This window comes from Branchiostoma floridae, chromosome 18 (assembly GCF_000003815.2).
Source record: "Branchiostoma floridae strain S238N-H82 chromosome 18, Bfl_VNyyK, whole genome shotgun sequence".
In the NCBI taxonomy this organism is placed as follows: Eukaryota; Metazoa; Chordata; class Leptocardii; order Amphioxiformes; family Branchiostomatidae; genus Branchiostoma; species Branchiostoma floridae.
Genome location: NC_049996.1, coordinates 10,647,016 through 10,665,371, shown reverse-complemented (window position 1 = coordinate 10,665,371; position 18,356 = coordinate 10,647,016). Strand labels below are relative to the sequence as shown.

The following is an 18,356-nucleotide window of genomic DNA, read 5'->3' as shown; positions in this document are numbered from 1 at the left end:
TGTTTGAATATCCTTGTTGATTTTGTAAATTAATGAATTCTTAATTATCCTAATAGCGCTCAACATTTTAGCCTTTTGTAAGCTTATCAGTTTATCAATTGCTATATGCATATTGTAATTTAAAAAAAAAATTGATTGATAGGTTGAGATGAAATTTTTCAAACATGAATTTCAGGTGGGGCTAAGACCATGTTTAATTCTCATATTCAAAGTAGTGATGAGGAGGGAATAAGAAAGAGTTCTGTCATCCCCTGTTGTAGTTTGAGAATGGAACAGTCCTTGAGATGGTGTTATTTTTCTAAGTGGACTAATCCAAGGTCTGGGTTCCCTCAAAAGAAGCAGAAGTAAGCACAAGGGACGGACCGTTGACAGCTATGACGACCTAACTCCCAGTTATCTTATGAATTCCAAGCTTGTAGAACAGCTGAAGGTCACCGAAGGTTGCGCGTCCTTCTCAACGGCCAACTGCCAGACATTACTTCATCAGGGATTGGGCCAAAACTAACACGAACTGTCAACACTTCAGGTCCTGTAGTTTGTTGGTATTGAAAGGGAAGGATAACATTAGGCAGAACCAAGTTCTTAGCTGATTCTGGTGCTGTTTATAGGAAGAAACTAAAAATAGCACTGGAATAATGTTCACCTTTTTTATGGACTCCAGAAAGAATAGTGATGTATCACACTAATGGAGAATAAACCAAACTTCCACTAAAGCAGTAATTTTCTCCATGTTGTCATGGGTAAAATCTACAATATTTCTTTACCACTGGCAAACCAGTGGCAATGAAGAAATGATATTCTTCCATCCAGATTGATAAGTTTATTCTACGGCAGCAATAATAAAAAGTCTTAAAAGATCTCCGACATGTATGCAATAGGTGCTTCAAAATGTTTATTCTTTGACTGGAAAATGAAATCTTTTATTCTATGGACTTTGAGGGGGGGGTATATCCAATGTAATATAATTGCTTGTCCCTCAATATGGAATCATTCCAGTGCTACGGATGAAAAATTGAAAAATATAGAAGTCAATACAGAAGAATTGGCAACCAAACAAAGATATAGGCAGATATGTACCGTATTGTACAGAGTCATTCTAGTGTAAAGGATACCAAAATTGAAGAATATGAAAGTCAATACAGAAGAATTGGCACCTAAACAGAGATATAGGCCCAAGAAGCTCCTGTCTTGTCTCATCTCTTGGTGAATCAATATATTTCCTCATTCTTTCACACTTACTTGGCAGATGTCCAGATAAGAACATAAAACATACATGTACAGCCTTTCTTTTGCTTCTCCCTGAAGTTTGGACATCTCTCTGCACCTGAAGACCACATCCCTCCTCCAAACCTGCAAGGGATTGACCTCTGTGTCAAAGGTTATGACCCCCTCCCTGTGAACAACACCATGTAGACAATTAGGCACCACCCTATACTCTAACAGGTTGATAACAAGCTGAGAGAAACATAAACATCTTGTGGGAAAATCTATGCAAGGTTTCTAGCAAGGACATACTGATGGAACCTCTTGCAAGGTAAAGCTGTTCTAGTCTAAATCAGTCAGACAATCAAGGAATGAATAATAGAATCTTACCGAAACATTACAACAATAGTCGCTATGTCTGCATCATAGTTAAATCTACCTTATCACACTGCACAGCAATGTTCACAATCATATTATCATGTATTTCCCACTGCTTGACTTTTCAGCCATTTATCAAGCTAGGTGGTTTCTGGTTGGCTATCAAAAGCTAGGGGACCAATGTTGGAAACGTAAAAATTACTTGCTAAGTTAGAAATTAGATGCAATGTCAATCTGAATGAAGATTTTTAAGACAGAATATTAGATACCTAAATTGTACAATACTCCCTTTGCATGAGTAATACGTGGTCGCTCTGTTTGCATGTAACATCGAGCAGATTAAAATTGGACTGAGCAGAGCACTTTGGACTAATGCTTGTAGCTTTTCACAGACTACACCTATATATCAGATATTTTGTGAAAATGTATATTGAAAGGTAATTGATATGTAGAATGCAATTAGATGTCTCCAGGAACAACGTCAATTCTGCAGAATTCTGCAGAATTCTGGGAACATAAGCCAGAATTCTGCAGAATTCTGGGAACCTGAGCCAGAATTCTGCAGAATTCTGGGAACCTGAGCCAGAATTCTGCAGAATTCTGGGTTATGTTCCCAGAATTCTGCAGAATTCTGCAGAATTGACGTTGTTCCTGGAGACATCTAATTGCATTCTACATATTAATCAGCTTTCAATATACATTTTCACAAAATATCTGATATATAGGTGTAGTCTGTGAATAGCTACAAGAATTAGTCCAAAGTGCTCTGCTCAGTCCAATTTTAATCTGCTCGATGTTATGTGTAAAATGTTAAACCGAAAATGTCATGATCAACATCTGTAGAACTAGAAGTCTGTGTTTCACTGTAGGGAATGTTCCAAAGATCAGACGGTGTCTTCCCAAAGGTAGAAAGGTTTTCAGAAGTGGCTTGATTCCAGGTACGGTCACAAAAAGCAAAGTAAAGGAACAACAGCTCTATTGTCTGTTAGAACGTTTTGTCATTGGTAGAAGGAACAGTGAAGGTTTGGTCCTGCCAGCAGAGGTTTATCACTGGCATAAGGGAAACCGATAAAATCGATGATCAGTATTTTTGTACTTCTTACTAGCCTGAGTACCATCCACTGCATTGACCGCTGGCTCAATCCTTTTGCTTGCGAACCATGAATAGTGAGCGAAAGGCTTGAGCCAGCAGTCACTACTGAATGGTGCTCAGGCTTGCTTCTTACTTTCCTATGAAGTAGACCTCTTGAGTCCAATAAATTAACTCCTGCACTCAAGAATAAGGTCATGCACCAGGGGATCCAAAGTTTACCTTTGATGTTCGACTTCCCAACTCCTATCCACATACCAAATATCATCACAGTCCAACAAGAGGTTCTGACATTGTGCTGAATACAAATGTCTGTAAACACAAACGGACAGACAGAGACACATATATACACACACACAGACATACCAAGAATGATACCTCCATTTTTTATAGAGAAGAGAAATACATTAGTCATTATATCTCAAGCCCATCCGTTTTCATCTTACATGCCCTCAGGTCTATTTGCAACCTTGGTTCCTGTCAGCAGGACCAATGAAATGCAATAGAACAGGATTCTTATATCGTAAAACTCTGTTGGATATGCAAGAACATTCTGGAGGTCATTCAGAAGCCATCTATTCAGTGTTTCCTGGAAGACTATATTTCCCTTTGCCCCAGTATATTACACTTTTTATTATGTTCTCCCAGTTTATTAATGTTTAGTGGAGCATTACACACGAGTGTGTGTCAATGTGCATTTTCCTGTGTGCCCCTATAGTCGGTAGTGAGCTTAATGATGAAGGTTTTTATTTGCCTGATTTGCCACCATCAGGGGAGATGACTTTCTAATAAGCAAGTAAGCAAGATGTACATAGATCTACTGAGGCTGTAAGTAAGGCGCGATCTATCGGCAAGCCTACTACCTCTCGCCGACAGCTTTTTTTCAGGAAGGCCCTGGATATGAATATATCACTGAGAGATGCAATGATAAAGCTGAATAACTATCAATATAAAGTTAGCTAGACCTCGGGCTCCCATGTCAATAGAATAAGTCAGGAATCACATTATCGTTATTGGTCATCTTGCGAAAGTTGTACTCTCCAATGAAAATGACTGATATATCAACTTGATATTGAACTCCAGTCAAATTCTATTTGCTGTGAAAAGAAATCTTCTCCAACTGCTAGCACTTTTATAGCACATCCATTATCATCCAGAGCAATTTCACGTTTTGAGATTGACTGTTCATACGATTGAGAATGGGTCATTTTATGCAGTGCCCAATAGCACTGTGAGTTTAACACTGTACAACACATCATCACAGAACCAATCACTCTGTTCCTTCCACCTATTTCACACTCTGTGTGCATTGGAAATGACATTCATGTAGTTAGATTTAAACGCCGTGTACTGAGTGATCTTGTACTTAAACCTGAAAGAGGCTGGAGCCTGCTTTAATCATGACTGGGATTGTATGGTATAGAACTTACACTGCCTCCAAGGCTGTTTTACGCACAGTATTAGTGGCAGGAATGGAGGTGACTTACCCTTACTTAGCAGTTAAGTTAATGACTTGTGGATAGAGTTGTAAAGTTGACGGAATAGAACTGAAGTTATCAAACTTTATTAAGGTTTTCTTGGAAGATGGCTCTGATGGTTTAGCAAGTCAGAGCGTCTTGGGATTTTTTTTCTTGGATAGGAGTCAAGAAGCTTGTACAACTTGACAGTCTGGATACATCTGAAATTGGATGAAGGGTAGACTTGGTTGCAAGTTAAAGGTTTTTGTGTATGATTACATTACTATGAAGGGTGTTAAATGTTTATTGTCAATTATATCTTCCAGAAAACATTTCTTTAGATAACACCTTGACGATGCTGTCATGAATTGATTGCTACACAAGGTACAAATGCTTACTACACATCAGAGGATGGGTACAGATGTCATTATAGAGCATCATCCTTTGGGATTCTCCTTCTCATCTAAAGCACCTCCTCCCCACTATACCTGTTCACCTAGCTCATCAAGACCAAAGAAACCCATATTGACCTTCATTGAGTTTCCTTCTCCGGTAATCTTTTGGCCTCGCTCCTTTGATGAGACTTCTTGACAAGTGCTCCCAACCTTAAGATTCTCCTGGGGGGTTCATTAGAGCTTCCTTAATAGACTTGGCAGCTCTGAGCTGTTAGAATGGTAGCAAGGGAGGTGGCTTAGTCTGGTTCTTGTCCCTTTCAGGGATAATGGAGCTACTCCTGAGGGTTGAGTATGTATGGGGAGTTGATTCATGATAGCTGCGGCTATTTTAGAAGAAGGTCTGCTCAAGAGGGTCTGCTCGGGGAGGTCCTGCCTTCCCGTTACGCTAAAGTCAGGAAGACAATTCTGCAAAATGTTGTCGTCTTGATTTATAGGGATGAAAAAGATTTTCCTGTGTGTTGTTGATAAATGAGCATCCTCGATATACATAGAAGTAATGAAAATAAGGTCATCATCAGTTCTCTCTGGATTCAGAATATTTTCTATCATTCTAGGGAATATGTCTATTGTAAAGGCTGGTGGTTCATAACTTCATATAATGGATAGCATGGTTAAACCTTGGCGGACATAATATGGAAGCCATTTTTTAAATCTTTGGCAGATATTGCATAAATAGAACATCTTTCATGTCCATCTTTAGCTTATATTACTATTTTATCATTACAATATTAATTTTGTGTGAATTTATCAAGGCAATCATCAATTACTACAGATTTGACAAAAAGCAATATGTCTGTCTCTTTAGTTGTGCCATTCAACTCAGCCTAATCGAAAAAGACAGAAAGGTTAAGACCCCCAAGGTTGAAATGCCTCCTGCACATGTACATGTAGTATTGGTGAAAGAAGCAGACTTAAATGTCTTGGAGATCTTATTAGCATCTTAGAAAAGAGTCAGTGTGAGCCATAGGGCTTCTTCATAACATCTGGGGGTCAGAGGTGACAAGTTTGTTACAACTGCCTCAGGAACTAGATAGAAAGGAGGTCAGAGGTCAAGTCCATAAGTAGGTGGAACAGGAAATCCACAAAGGGCGGGGCTCGACCTTGGCAGCAGCCGCCAGGCAGGCAGCGACCTTCACTTGAACGGATCCCGCCGTGTGAAATGGATTTCACACATGTGCACAACGTTTGGGTTTCCTAACTGTCAGGTTCGCAGAGCCCTGTGGAAGTCACTCTAACTTCATAAAAGATGGGATCAAAAGATGTTATAACAGTTCTTGTCACTCAATAGTCAACAACGTCCTATAGGTTAAGTTTGCATTTGGTTTCTCGTTACTAGTACTATATACTAGGCTCTCCTAGTATTTAGGAAGTTTGAAGAAGAAAGGAGGGTTTCTATCTTTAACTGGAGTGAATATGTCCATCGTAAAAGGGGGTTGTTAAAGAAACTACAGTGCTGAAAGCTATTTGAAAATTTTTGGACTTAAATGAGAAAGTCAGTTGAAAAAGTTGCATACAAATACCTTCAAGGGAAAATTCTGCATTTGAAAAGGGATTGCCACCATTATCAATGTTCATACCCCCCACAAACATATGACCTTTCCTGGTCAATTTTTAGTCATCATTTTCAGCATTTGACCTTCCATTGACAGCTTTTTCATTAGCTGGCATTTAATCCAATCAGCGGTATGGCAGATATCCATGTCATCAAAGTGCAATCAATTACCCTTTTTTGGTTAAGTTAAAAATTGGGCTTTTCATTCCGACATATTTGTGGAGATTAGGAGGTAAAGTTGTATGGTTACTATGTATTGCTACATAAAAAAGTTTTAAAAAGTTTGCCCATGCATCTACAGACGCGTAGGGTGGCGCCCATCCCCACTTCGAAGCCCTTGGGCCACACATGTGCAAGCCACTACAGCAGGGGGCTGGTCCGCTGGTAGTGATGTGTGTTTAACTTCCATACTCTTCCTCATTAGTGCTGAGTGCTAAGCAGAGAAAGCAGCATGTACCATTTTTAGAGTCTTTGGTATGACTCGGCCGGGGATCGAACTCACGACCTACCGAATGCAAGGCGAACACTCTACCCACTAGGCCATTGCACCGGTCTATATGATGATATAATATTAATATATTTGTATATACAATATTATTGTACATATATAACCGGGTACTCAACAAGGAGATCAGTAGAAAAAAAGTCTTAAAGTTTTCTCCATAAATCCTTTTCCTGTATATATAAATGTCATACATTTATCTTTTAGCTCATCTATCCAGACGCAGTATGCGGCATTCAGGCAGTTAACCTGATGCTTTCAAAATTACTCAGTAAAGACTCCTGCTGCTATTATTACTGGTAATGCTAGCAATTCGGCAGTTCTTCTCTACTCCCCAAGTATACAGGAAATATTGATATGCATCATCTAGGGCTGGATACCGGTTCGGCTGGACCGGTTTATACCGGTACAACATCCGGGAACCGAGTCCAAAAAACCGAAAGTCATGAACCGTTTTTTTTGGACCGAATCTAAAAAAATCAAGAAATCTATTGTATATGGAGATCCCACTATTACTTTGGCAATGAAAGGCAAAAATACCCATGAATCAAACAAGATTAGCCTACAATAAATTTATATTCGTTGATCTGTGTAACTGTCGCTTCCATTTAAGTCAACAATAAAAATGCGCTACGAAAAAATAACAAAAAAACAAAACAAATTCAATCACGACACGAGGTACGCACCGAGTTTGAGTGGAAAGTTCCTCAAATATCCTCGTAAATTTTCACTCTAAATGAAGAATCAGCGCTCAGAAAAAATAATCATGGGGCAAACAACATTTCTTCTTTCTTGTGCATGTGTATTCAATCCATATTTCAGAGTTTGAAGCGTATCTATGTCGCCTTGAAGAAAGAAACTTCAGCGCCCGACGAAGACAACAAGCCGCCATGTTAGATGTATTGTCAGCATGGTCGCAAGGTGGCGTTGTTTGGAGTTTTGCTGCGACGTGATTGGCTGAAGTTGCTATATTCTCGCGTGGTTTGGTGAGAACCCACGAGACTCGTCGGGGGATTCAACATGATGGCGCTTGTTTTTCTCCGGCGGAAAGGTTTCATTCTTCGGGCTACTTATTTTGCGCCTCAAACTCGGAAAAATGGATTGAATACATGCTCATAAGAAGGAAAGAAATGTTGCTTGTCCCATGATTAATTTTTCTGTGAACTGATTCTTCATTTAGAGTGAAAATTTACGAGGATAGTTGGGGAATTTTCCACTCGAGCTCGATATGTACCAACCTCGGCCTCCGCGGAATATCGACAAGGACAGGATCCGGTTCAGGTTCAGGTCCGAACCTGAACCGGATCCTCTGGACCTGAACCTGAACCGGACCTGATCAAGCAAAAAGGTATCCACCCCTAGCATCATCTGAGACGAGTAGATGCGTTTGTATGACTGTAATAAAACCAAGGTAATTTGCTCGTAGAAGCAGGAATTTACGTTTGACAAATGAGTGCGTTTTGCTGAGCGCCCCTCTGGTATTATGCGGCTAGACTTCACATACATGTGTCATCTCTGCCATGTCTTTAGTGCTGTTATCAGTGATTGGTCCACGCAATTCCACTGATTGAGAGATGTGGGCCATTGTTTGACCTTACTGTCTGGTAGACTGGGGTATTTCCATTTCACTAGCAGTCATATATACCTTTGCTTGGCAACACAGTAGTATTCTCAACCTCAACATTTTATTACTTCAAAACATGCTGTGAGATTTGAGAAAGACTTTTCTTTCTGTTTGACCTTTCTTATTAGCCTAGGAGGTTTTATTTCCTGTGTTACCTCAAAATATTAGACTACAAGACAAACACTTTGCCCATCTCCATTGTATCTGAAGAAAGGTAGAAACCATCATTCTGGTAAAGTAAATAACAAAATTTGTGACCAATCAAGATGGCAAGACTCCTGTGGTCATCACCACCAGTACCTGTTGACACCCACCTGTTAAAGGAAAGCTTACGGGTGTAGGAAGTAGAGACACCTGTTAATCTTACTGTCATAACTTATTACAGACTAAGCAAACTTTGGGGGGAAAGTTATGTACCAAATTTGATATTTGTGTCCCATAGTGAATACATTGCATACTTCCATTTTTGATTTACCTGAAGTGCCACCTGCTATGATACATATTTTCTGTATCAGCACAATTGATGATGGGAATGTGTTTCATTTCTTCTTGTCATGAAATATTTATTGCTAGTATTAGAACATGCTAGAAAGACCAAGCAAGGGCAAGAAATCAAATTAAAGGTTCTTTTGACTTCTCCCAAGTCGTACTGGCCTGAGTTAGTTTACCGAGGCACCCATACCCATGGTGAGGGGAGAGTATGGGAGCCACAGTAAACTAACAAGGCTGATATCATCAGTCTAGTAACTACAGGTGAAAAAGATGGCTTCCACATGTAGACTAATCAGTACAAATAGTGGTGCCATGGGATGGGGTGTCCCTTACATTGGATGGACACCACTGATAAGGAGGTCAGCAGGTCAGACCTTTGGGGACACCCCCCTCTGACTGGAACATGTGTACAGCAGGGGTAGGAATGGGTAGCCTGGTATCCAGGTATCCAGCTGTAATATAGCTCCCTAGTCTCTTCTCTGTTCTTCGTAATTGCGAGCTATACTCGGGAGCCATATTACGGCTGGATACCAGGCTAAGGAATGGGCCCCAACAACATGCTCTGGTTTTAAATGCTGAAACAAAGGAATGAAGAACATTGTACAAATGCAGATTGAAGCAGTTTATGAATAGCTTCACAGGTTATAGCAATTTGTGTTTTTTTTATTCCATTAAAAGCCCCTCACTGACTACACAAGACAATCAGACATGACAGACTTCTGGCCGTATTCAGATATTGCTTTGTAACCCTTCCACAAATATTCACAGACAAGCCAAAAGGCATGGATCTGAGAGAGGCAATTACATTAATGCAGTCAAGATACCTGCAGGTGCTGTTGTGACGTACTGCCACACATTATTAGATTTGAGATAGCTGTGATGGCCCCATTTCTATAGAACATCCAGAGATACATCAATAACTGCAGAACAGGCTCATTTTGATTAGCCTGGATACCAGGCCTGGCCCAGTTTGAATGATATCTATTGTGCACAGTTCATCAGGGTCTAACTAACTCTTGGGGGCCTGCTGTAGAATTTCCTTTGGTGCATGTTGGCCCTAGGATCCAGGAGTTGGGCTGTTTGTTTGTTTGTTTGTTTGTTTGTTTGTTTATTTTCAAACACCTGGGTAGCCTATTCAGCTGTATAGGCCCTGGAAACAGTCTGGCATCTAGGCTATGTTTTGATTGGCATTCAGCAAGTTCAGCTTCTCTCTGATTGGTCCAAAGTTGTGATGAAGCCAATTACGTTTGATTGACAGGCTTCCACAGAAAAAGTAGGTCAGAGCTATTCTGAGTAAAAAACAGTGATGTTGAAATGCTTTTAGCTGGATTTGTACACAGGATGCTTTTAGGGATTTTAGCACCTACAAATGTACATCTGTATATTTGTTTACATTACTATTACTCTGTCAGCTATTTATATCAGCCCTTATGACGCAGGGCCACTATTACTGCCCCCTGACTCCTAATGGTGTTAAACACAGAACTCATATTACCTGTATCTCTTAGTTGTGATAATTCTTGGACCATCAAGGAGATGTTATTACTAACACAGGTTACCTAAAACACAATCTGCATTATCCAGAAGGTTTAAAAAATTACCATTAACTGGTAGATTGATTGTACCATAGGCCCATCTTTTGTTTGTTTTTTCAACAAAGTTATCATGCATTGTGCATCTAGTAGTCTGCACACATTTCAACAGTACCAAACCTGTGGTCCTAGTTGCTGGAACCCCACATCTCCCAGTAACTCAAGAAGAGTAATGGGCAGGGGTGCCCTTCTAATGGGTTACATGTGTTGGAGAGGTGAGGTACACATGGGGAGGGCATGTTTCTTTGACATGACATAAAATGTGAAAAAAACATTGGCCTATACTACAGAGCTACATCATGTACCACCTTCCCTCGATCTCGGAAGTTAAGCAACGCGCGGTCCGGACAGTGCTTGGATGGGAGACCAACCAAGGACGTCCGGATTGCTGTAGCCTCACGAAGCTTTCCACGAAATCGTCTTCCGGGAGGGACGTAAAACGGGGGTCCCGTGCTCGAGGAGGTGCCTCGACCACGTTAATCAGCCTCATTACTCATAATGGGTACCTACTGGCTGGCAAAAAACACCTGGTGATTATTATTATTATTATTAACCAAAAAGACACATGGGCTTCCAAGCATAATCCAGTAGCTAGATTTTCTCTTATCCTTTTTTTTCTTCAAGTTGTACTCTGGTGCAAAGCCACTGGCATTTTCTTTTAGAGCAGTGATTTATTTTACCACATTAGGTTATGTAGAGCCACAGAATTTGATTAGCATAGCCTGACCTACCAGTTAATTTTACAGCACATAATTGGTACCACTGATAACATTTCCCTAGTTTTGTGGGTCATCTGTCTGAGAGAGTTAGTCAGATTAGATTAGTGGTGCCAGGTAAGTGGTGGGATCATCTCCAGGATGTGGTGAGATTGGGTCCTACTGAGAGCAGTGGGAGATGTGTCAGTCAGATCTCTGTTGTCAGTCTCATTCAGAATCCTCTCTGGGGCTGGATGAATGGGCCATTTAACCAACCAAACTAGGGCAAAGTATATGGAAGAAGTGTTAACTTTGCAGTGAGTTCGCTTTTCTGGCTATCTTATCATAACTCCTCTGCCATATGATATGATTGACCTAAGTTTGTACTAGTTTCTATGATTGATGTTAGGGAGTCTGCATGGATGTGCAAAAATTTTTTGCGCTACATTCAGGAGGAATGCCTACAAATTATGCTAGATTGAAATTATGTAAAATGAGGCCACCTTGCAACAAGTTACAGGTATTGACTAAGGGAAATTGAAACATCTTGCCTTTGCCTAGCAGAAAAGAGGCATGCAGACCCCCATGTTACCCAGAGTCTAGCATAGACTGTTCTGGTATCAGTCCTTGTTGAATCCTTACATGTGGTTTGCCTAACTGTGTGATCAAAGTTTCACTGGGTTGAAGTAGCTCTGGATACATAGAATAACAGAAACAGTACAAAAATCAGGCTAATAAATGTACATAGTTTTTGATTGGCATTAATACTTTAGGTGCCAATGATGTAGTGAAGCCACAGGCTTTTAAATAAACACGACTTCTAACATGAGTCAAAGGTAATATCGTAGACTTGCAAATGGACGTAAATGCGTACAGTGCACATATAAGGTTATTTCAGGCAATCTTTTTCTTCACCTTTATCTACAATCCTGTCTTCAGATACTATCCGTCTGTCTATCGTTTGTCTATCACTCCTGGTAGTTATGGATTTTATCTTCTACTTACATGAGACAGCATGTCTGATAAAAGTTCTCATAGCTTGCAGTGTCGGAGTAAATGGAGACAATTACAATGTACCATTTGAAGCTGACTAACGGGGGCCGCCCTAAGACGGTCACCGTCGTAAGACGGTACGGATTTTTTGCTGATCTTATTATCCATAAGTACACCGTGTTTGTTGCCACTGACTATGCTGATTACAAAGGTAAATAAACCAAGTCCATGTACACAGCTTTAATTTGAATTCCAAGTATACTTTAACATATTTACTTCATGTTTTTTTTTTAAAACAGAATTCTAACAGTAATGTTGACAGTGCTGAATCACTGCGGTCACCGGCCTCTGCGTATTGGCGGCTCGTGTCGCTAACTATACGAACTCTTCCAAGCAGTCACACAACTGCCATGATACACATAAATAAAGCTCCATAAAACACTAAGAATATGGGTCTTCAAATGTTTGTTTAGTAGAAAAGCAACCAAAAGGAAGCGACATAAACATTGCCACCATTGTACTCCCAAGGGAGTGTGGCCGTGAAGGTGGCAGACTAGAGAACGCTCCAAATATTTATGTGACTGGTAACAAATGATTCGTGCTGTCTATGAAAATAAGACTTGAAAGAGAGATGTAGATGATATTTTCATATAATCAGACAGAGTTTTGTTGATGTTGGCGGTGTCTTTTTTTCGTAATGTTTTTTTTAGTCGGGCATTCACAATCAGTGCATTCAGCCCATTGCCGGTAAAAACATCAGCTGGATTGTTCTAGGTACAGCCTTCCTCGTGTGAGACAAGAAGTACATACAGTCACAATTTTACTGTCAAAAGAAAGCTAAAATATCATACTATAATTTTTTTCTGTGTACTTAAATTTACCACTTACTTCTGAAGAGAGCAAAATGTAAAAAAAGCGTACCGAGTTAGGCACACTGTCCAGCGTAGCTCAAAATTGGAAGGTTACATACACGAAATTGTCTCACAGTGTTTGCCGCTTGTAACACGCAGCGCGAAATGTTCATGAACCACATGAATGCATTTCTTATTCAAGTATGTTGTTGAAATCTATGTGAAAAAAATTTAGTCATCAAAATTTGACCACTCTCAGGCAACTAGCGATGGAGCGTCATGAGTTTGAGCGCAAGAAAAAGCGTACCGTGTTGGGGCACCTCCCGTTACATGTATGAACACAGAACAGTGGAAAACTCTAGGTCTGATATAGTCTTCTGCCATCTCCAAATAATCTATGTTATGGCTAAGCCTTGTCATACATAAGACTTAATGAAATTGATATATGCAGTCAAACCTGTCTATAGCAGCCACTCAAGGGACCGGACAAATTTGGCCACTATAGACAGGTGGCCTCTGTATAGAGGTGGCAACTTGTAGATAAAATACCCAAGGGACCGACAAAAAGTGGCCACTATGGACAGGTGGCCCCTCTGTAGAGGTGGCCCCTAATACAGGTTTGACTGTACAGTCAAACCTGTCTATAGCGGCCACTCAAGGGACCGGACAAATTTGGCCACTATAGACAGGTGGCCTCTGTATAGAGGTGGCAACTTGTAGATAAAATACCCAAGGGACCGACAAAAAGTGGCCACTATGGACAGGTGGCCCCTCTGTAGAGGTGGCCCCTAATACAGGTTTGACTGTAGTTCTTATCCAGTAGATATCTTGAGTATTTCCTGACCATAAGATGATTGTCAAGATAGAAATTATGTGAGCTTCTCTCTTTGTCATATTTTGGAATATGAGATTTTGAATTGAAACCAACATAATAATTATGTGTATACCAGTAATTATAAAGGTACTTTTCAAACTCTTCCAATAAGATGCTTACCAATGATCTAGAATCTAAATCTCAATTGAAATCTAAGGGAACCTTCAGCTATTGTATTTGTAGTTATGCAAAAATTACTAATATGATGAATGAACTGTTGTACATTGTATTCCCACAATTCCATGGCCTAAACCGATCAGGAAAAAGATTTGGTGACAAAAGACGATCCACAATGGAAGAAGTGGGTGGCCTCAAGTACTTTCAGAAGGGTAGAAACAACCTGGCAACCTTTGGAAGTGCCACTAAATATATGTTTTCTGAAGCCAGCAGAGGCCACGTAAATAGATACTGTGATGAAAACTACCTTTGAAGGATAAAATATAACAAGACATCATTAGGGGAAGGGTGTATACGCCTTTCTCTTCATGGAATAGAAAAATTGCAACCAGTAGAATTGGCCATATTGTGTGTTGTTTTTTACCATTTTTCCATGGCCTTATTTACGTATCTTTGCGTGTTTTGTCTCCATTCTGGTCTAACTTCCTTTCCTGAAAATGCTTCCATTTTTTCAGGAAGAGCCTAGTTTTACGGGTCAATCTATACACCATATAGGTGACTGAATCTTACCCTTAAAGAAAGGACCATGGTGAAAGCCATTTAACAACTAAAGCAGCTGCTGTATGTAGAATTGCTGTGAAGAATCATAATAGGCACTGGCTCTAATAGGCCACTTTATATGAGGGGATCTATCTTAGTCTCCAGTGCCCTGTCAGGGTATTTGGTTGTTAATGGTGCCTGACTAAAGACGTTCAATGGCCCCTACAATTACACTGCTATCGCTAGTACTGGTATTATCCAAGGAGAGATGCTGATCGCAAGGCACGAAAATCAATGGCCTACTCCGCAAGATTTTCACGATTATCAAGCTTTTTTCCTTCATGGGGAATCAAAGAATCTGTTAGTCTAAGTCTGCATCCATGTCATGCATGATAAGTTGTGATAAAGAATTGAATTGAATCATGCTGGTGTATGGTTTTTGGCAACGCCTCAGGGGCGAGCCCAATGGTATAATAGCATTGTTTTGAAATGTTATCCACCCTCCAACATATCTTATTTGTTTACAATACATATTTCATCAATTAAGTATGTTTTTTCAAAGATCGTCAATTTTTCTTTTCCAAACCTATCTGTTCATACAATATGGATACTGGTGCACCGTTTGAATTGGTAGTTTGATTAATCAAACATCATTGTTTTTTCCAGTTTGCCTCGGGACAGATAACAAGTTGACGTCAATAGGAGACCCCAACCATCATTACAACTTGCTGAAGAACCTGTATACCAACTGTACCTATGTGGACGGGAACCTAGAGCTGGTGGCAATCGAGGGAACAGGCAGAGACCTCAGCTTTGTCAAGGTGAGAGGAGTCGTTTCGGTTGTAATTTTCATATTTTCCCACCCCAGAAGGTGGAAATGAAATAAAATTTTTGATACTCCTCTTTCGAATCTTATAAGCCATCAAAGATTTTTGACATATCAACAGAAACTAACTTTACAGTTGTACGATTTTAGCTTTGTGTCTTCCAACACTAAGATCGACTATAACTTCGTGTTGCTTTTGTATTGAATCATAGCTGAAATTGTACAACTAAGGATTCTACCAAATGTAGATTCGAATATTAGAAATAAATTTGTCAAAAAAATCTTCATATTCATGTAAGTAAAAATACTAATGATGACTTGCTGCTTATTGATCATTGAACATTATATTTCCTGGCATTTCCATGTCAACATTTTCATATTATGCAGTACTTTCATGTTCTGCTAGGTGGCACTAAAGGTATATAAATGATATATAGTGAAATACATTTGTAATACTTGGAGGGAAATTTTCCACATTTGCTTGTAAATGTACACTTGTTATTCTGACAGTAGCAATTGTAAGGTTCACCCACAAATAACATACATGTATTTCTTAACACCATGTTTTTCTCCATATACATTTGTACATGTACTTATCATGAGCCTGTCATCATCATCATCATCATCATCATCATCACTGCTACAGCCAATCAGAGTGCATACATCAATTTTTGTTATACCAATAGCCTCCATAGCAGGTTCAGGGCAGTGTTGTCAGTTTCTCGTTTTTTTTTAATATGTTACATACATTTACTGATCTCTGATTGGTATATGTTCTGCCTTTATTCTTTTGCACTCGAACATAGTGATTCAGTGAGTGGGAAGTAAGATTGGAAAATGCTTAAGACCAATTTGCATGGAAGTCTTCTAGTCTAATGAAAAGGCAGACATTGGAACAATGCGCAATCAGATAACAGTACATGCATGTAGTGTGCCCAAATTGATGACAATTTGGAAAGCGCCTTGAGCCTGCTATGTAGGCAAACACTAGATATAACCACCCCTCTCTCTACACACACTATAGGATATCAGGGAAGTTACCGGATATGTCCTCATAGCGTTGTCGGACATCAGCTACATTCCTCTCGAAAACCTGCGAATCATTCGCGGTAAGAACTTGTACCACGGCAGTGCTCTGTCGGTAAAGTTCAACTTCAACAAGAACATTCCGACACTGGGTCTCCGAGAACTACGCTTCAACTCGCTGACAGGTGAGAAGACAAAGATTGACAGGAATGATGACAAACTGTGAAGATTGACTTGTGTTCTCTTGTTTTCCTCCCTCTTTTGTAGAGTATCACTGAAGTGACAGGGTATGTCCTGATAGCACTTTCACATGTCAGCTCCATACCCCTCGAAAATCTACGCATTATTCGAGGAAAAACTTTGTACCGAGGATCCTCTTTGTTTGTATCTACCAACATCGACCCCAGGGGTACAAACGGCCTTAGAGAACTCAGGTTTACCAACCTGGCCGGTAAGGCAATGTTCAAGCAGAGGTGGGCATGAAACGGGTTTGGCTGGTGGAAAAGGAATGTATAAGTCATGGGGAAGCAAACCTTGGACAATACGTGTATTTTCCTACTATTTCCTACCAAAACGTAGATCATACTTCGGTCTGTCAATGATATTCAAGCGTAAAACAAGAATGTTTCAAATGATGGGGACTCAGATTTGGACAAGGTATTAAAAGACTTTGAACGTGAAAATAGAAATTGTGATTGAATCTGACAATGTCTAGTCTGGTTTCTAGTTGGTTTTTGAGCCATGTAGACAATTCTTTCCGAATCCAAGTACATTTTGTGCATTATGTTTTTGCCAAAACTGAAGCCTTGAAAAATCCAGTAGCGTTGCCTTGTAAGTCACAGTAGGAAAGAACACAAACTGTACAAGGTCTGCTCATGGGATTGGTGACTGCATCAAGTTTGGTTACAGGTTGGAAGGGGGTTGGTGAAATTATTTTTTCTTTGGTGAAAAAAAGCATTTTGTTTTGAATGGGATAAAAATGAGGTGATGCTTGGTGAAATTTTAGGTCAAAATTTGCTTGGCAGCATTGAAGGTCACATAATATGGTGATTCTGGAGGATAGACATCATGCATGTTACAGGTGTAGAATTGTTAACAGTATGCATGTACCTTTCGCGTGGTTTTCACACAACCAGAAATCCTGAAGGGAAACGTGACATTCTTCAACAACCCACAACTCTGCTACGAAAACACCATTGACTGGAAGGGGGATATCCTAGCCGATGGGTACTATGTCATATCCGACACAAAGGACAAAGCAAGAATATGTGAGTTCTTACCGGATTCATTTATATAGGGGTTTCGGGGGCCTATTCTCTTACGTTGCTGTTTGAGTGATTTACCACATGTCGTTACCAATTTCTCAATAATAAGAAATAATATGACTTGTACAGATGCTTAATGCATTAGATAGTGGTAATCATAGGAAAAAATAGATGGTATCTAATATGTTCCCCTCATATATTTTATGAGTCTAGGTTGTTATGTTGTATTTATTATAATCTGTTTTACCAGTTATTTTAGTGTCTGAACAAAAGAAAGAAAGAAAGAAATGGACAAAAGGAAACATTTTGATTTTGCATAGACATAAGTATTACTTTCAAGTAGGGTCTAAAGACCATTGATAGCCTCACATTAAGCCCAAATGATCTGTAGTTTGACAGGTAGGTAACTTGGCTTGATATCCCCACATGTTCATTAACGTTGTATGTTTGTTACAGGTGAGCCCTGTCCTGCCAGCTGTAATGGTTACTGTTGGGGAAGCAGAGAAGAAGACTGCCAGAGCTGTAAGTAGCACAACTTTGTGACATAACATAGTGAAACTTTGGTCAGCAAAACCATTCAAGAGGGGATTTCTGCTTACCATCAGATCTAGAGAAATGAGATTCACACCCCTTGTAACTGTAATTGGCTTGGCAAGGGTACTAATGATTTTGTTGTTAACTGAAGAGATAAATAGTATCTGAATGATTGTGAAATCAAGGCAGTCTTTGTAACTTCACTGACGTTACACATACAGTTTATTCACAATGTCATAGTGGTTTAATTTATTCAAAACTACAAATAAGAAGAATGTAAGGTTAAGTGT

The 18,356-nt window shown here is 39.7% G+C and overlaps 1 protein-coding gene across 1 annotated transcript in view; it reads left to right on the top strand.

The window, feature by feature from the left end:
* LOC118406087 (epidermal growth factor receptor-like) overlaps positions 1-18,356 on the top strand; it is a gene marked incomplete in the record, with an annotated part of 105,587 nt that overhangs the window by 58,746 nt on the left and 28,485 nt on the right. The window contains 4 exon segments of the mRNA XM_035805948.1: positions 15,082-15,236; positions 16,266-16,452; positions 17,404-17,535; positions 17,989-18,054. Coding sequence (XP_035661841.1) covers positions 15,082-15,236; positions 16,266-16,452; positions 17,404-17,535; positions 17,989-18,054 — 540 coding nt within the window.